Genomic DNA, 2,383 nt, shown 5'->3' with positions numbered 1-2,383 from the left:
ACGCCACGATGGCCCCAGCCACAGACAGAACTTCCCATGACTCGGATAGACAGCCAGTTGCAGCCAGGATCCGGGACATATCCATGCTTCCGTGCGGAGCGGCACGAGGAGACCGCAAGAAAGAGGTTGTAAGTCTATAGCAGACAAAGAAACCATGTGGGCTGGTAAATATGTGAGGTCACTGAAGCCAGCAGATGTCGCCCCTGCCTTTAGGGAGAGAGAGAAGAGGGAAAGGAAGAAAGGTATGCCTAACACCAACGTTGAGGAAAGCAGCCACTCGTGCCCACAACTACGCATACTGTGCTAACGGGGAAAGGGTCCTGCATCTAACATGTTGAACTGGATACAGACCGGTGAAATAATCCGCCCTGGGGACCTGACGGGATTTTTACGCATGAGCCTCTTGTAAGCGGTGGACACTAGTCGGTGGGTACACAAGGATAGGAAAACACTTGGAATTTTCTCTGCAGAGTAGAAGTGAAGACTTCTAAAGTGCAATTTTGATGACAGTGTAAGTTTCACGCTCTCGCATATCTGAGTGACCAACATGTTATACCAGTTTTCATCATAAAGATTTAAAATACACCAATATTTGCAAGCTGGGCAAGAGGATACTGATGAGACGTTGTCCAGTGCGCAGAAATACGCAGCCTCAAAGGAGAGCGACCGCAGCAGCCGGTACTGACTGCCTGGGTTTCACTCCAGCCCTAGGAGGAAAGGGGAGTGGTTTCACCCCTGAAAATGAGGGCCAAGAAGCTGCAGAGATGGAGACATTACAGAGACCGACTAGAGCCCCGGGGGCTAGGAGACACCTGTGTGAAGCCACCATGGGTTTCCGGCCCCTGGGCTGGTCGTGCTTTGTCTCCTGGGAGCAGGTGAGTTTCGGGACACGTGGACAACCTGGCCGTAGCTTGCAGGTCTCAGCTCAAGTCCTTTTCTAGAGCCGCAGATGCCCTCCTCGGCTGTCTCTAGCTCTGTTTCCTTCCCTCACAGGCCCCATGGTAGCCAGGGTGACCCAAACCCCAAGACACGTCATCACCGGGACTGGAAAGCAGTTGACAGTGCGTTGTTCTCAGGACATGAACCATGATGCTATGTACTGGTATCGACAAGACCCAGGGCTGGGTCTGAAGCTGATCTACTATTCGAGGAATGTTGACTTTATTGAAAAGGGAGACGTCCCGGATGGGTACGCTGTCTCCCAGAAGGAGGAGAGGAATTTCCCCCTGACCCTGGAGTCCACCAGCACCAGCCAGACACCTCTGTATCTCTGTGCCAGCAGTAAATCCTCTCTGCACAAAAAGAGGACCACAAGAGCAAGGAGGCTCCTTCCTGGGGAGCCCTCCCACACACACACACAAGCAGGAGGAAAATTCCCTCCACCATCAGTGTGGGCAGAAGTCCTTCCCTGACTCCCCACATCTGGGGACCCTGAACAAGCTCCTCCCAAGCTCAGGCTGCAGCCCTTTCTCCTCACCGGGCTTCAGGGGTGCCCAACCCGAGCCCTCCATCTTCACTCCAGTCGCTCTGCAAACTTTTGTCCCACATTCCAGGTCCTGTTCCCGGATGTTGGCCACTGGGAGGAAGAGCACGTTCTGGGTTGTTTACAAAATCTGCCATCTCCCATTTTCCTCATCTCAGCACATGGTCCCGCCATCCACCCAGACGGCCAAGCCAGAAATGCAGGAGTCAGCCTCACCCCCCTCACATCCCATCCTTCCATCCCCCCATCCGTCGCACGCCCCGCAGATTTCTAGATGTTCCATCCCTCGCCAATTCTACCAATGTTTCTGACCTCACCGATGATAGTGTGGCCCACCAAATGTCTCTCACCTGGATTCCTCAACCACCTTCCAAGTAGTCACCCCTCACTTCCCGTTTGCCACCTGCCCCCATCCAGAAGCCACTGTCTCCAGTTTGAAACCCATCAGTGTCTTTTCTTAACCTGGCCAAAGTCTCCGGTATAAACTGGAGACTTCCAAGCCTCTCCATGATGTGGTCTTTGCATACCTGTCTCTACCTTCCTAATGTGAAAGTCCTCTTTCACTCACAATTACGGGGCATTTCCATCTCTTACAGGTCCCCACATATGCCCTTTGCTGCTTCACTGCTGGGTCTTTACCAGTAACGTTCACTCTACCTAGAGCCCCCTTCCTCTCCCCACCTACCCGGAGAGCTGACCGATCATTCCTCTGCATGCTAATTCAGAAGTCATTTCCTCCACAAAGATTTCCTTGAAGCCCTGGCTGGGTGAGGCCTCTGCCCCCTGCTCTTATGATAGCCTGACATGCTAGCCTCAAGGCAATCAACGTGCTCAACTGTTTACTGTTTAAAGTTTACACAATTGGGGCACCGGGGTGGGTCAGTCGGTTGAGCGTCTAAC

At 53.1% G+C, this 2,383-nt stretch overlaps 1 protein-coding gene across 1 annotated transcript; it reads left to right on the top strand.

The window, feature by feature from the left end:
* Nucleotides 1-8: 8 nt before the first annotated feature.
* LOC125917896 (uncharacterized) lies at nt 9-1,697 on the top strand. The gene is given in 4 exon segments (XM_049623981.1): nt 9-128; nt 600-846; nt 849-875; nt 994-1,697. Coding segments are annotated over 4 exon segments (813 nt in total). The 3' UTR covers nt 1,413-1,697.
* Nucleotides 1,698-2,383: the final 686 nt, after the last annotated feature.

Source organism: Panthera uncia, unplaced genomic scaffold (assembly GCF_023721935.1).
Source record: "Panthera uncia isolate 11264 unplaced genomic scaffold, Puncia_PCG_1.0 HiC_scaffold_279, whole genome shotgun sequence".
In the NCBI taxonomy this organism is placed as follows: domain Eukaryota; kingdom Metazoa; phylum Chordata; class Mammalia; order Carnivora; family Felidae; genus Panthera; species Panthera uncia.
This window is presented reverse-complemented; position numbering and strand designations above follow the sequence as displayed.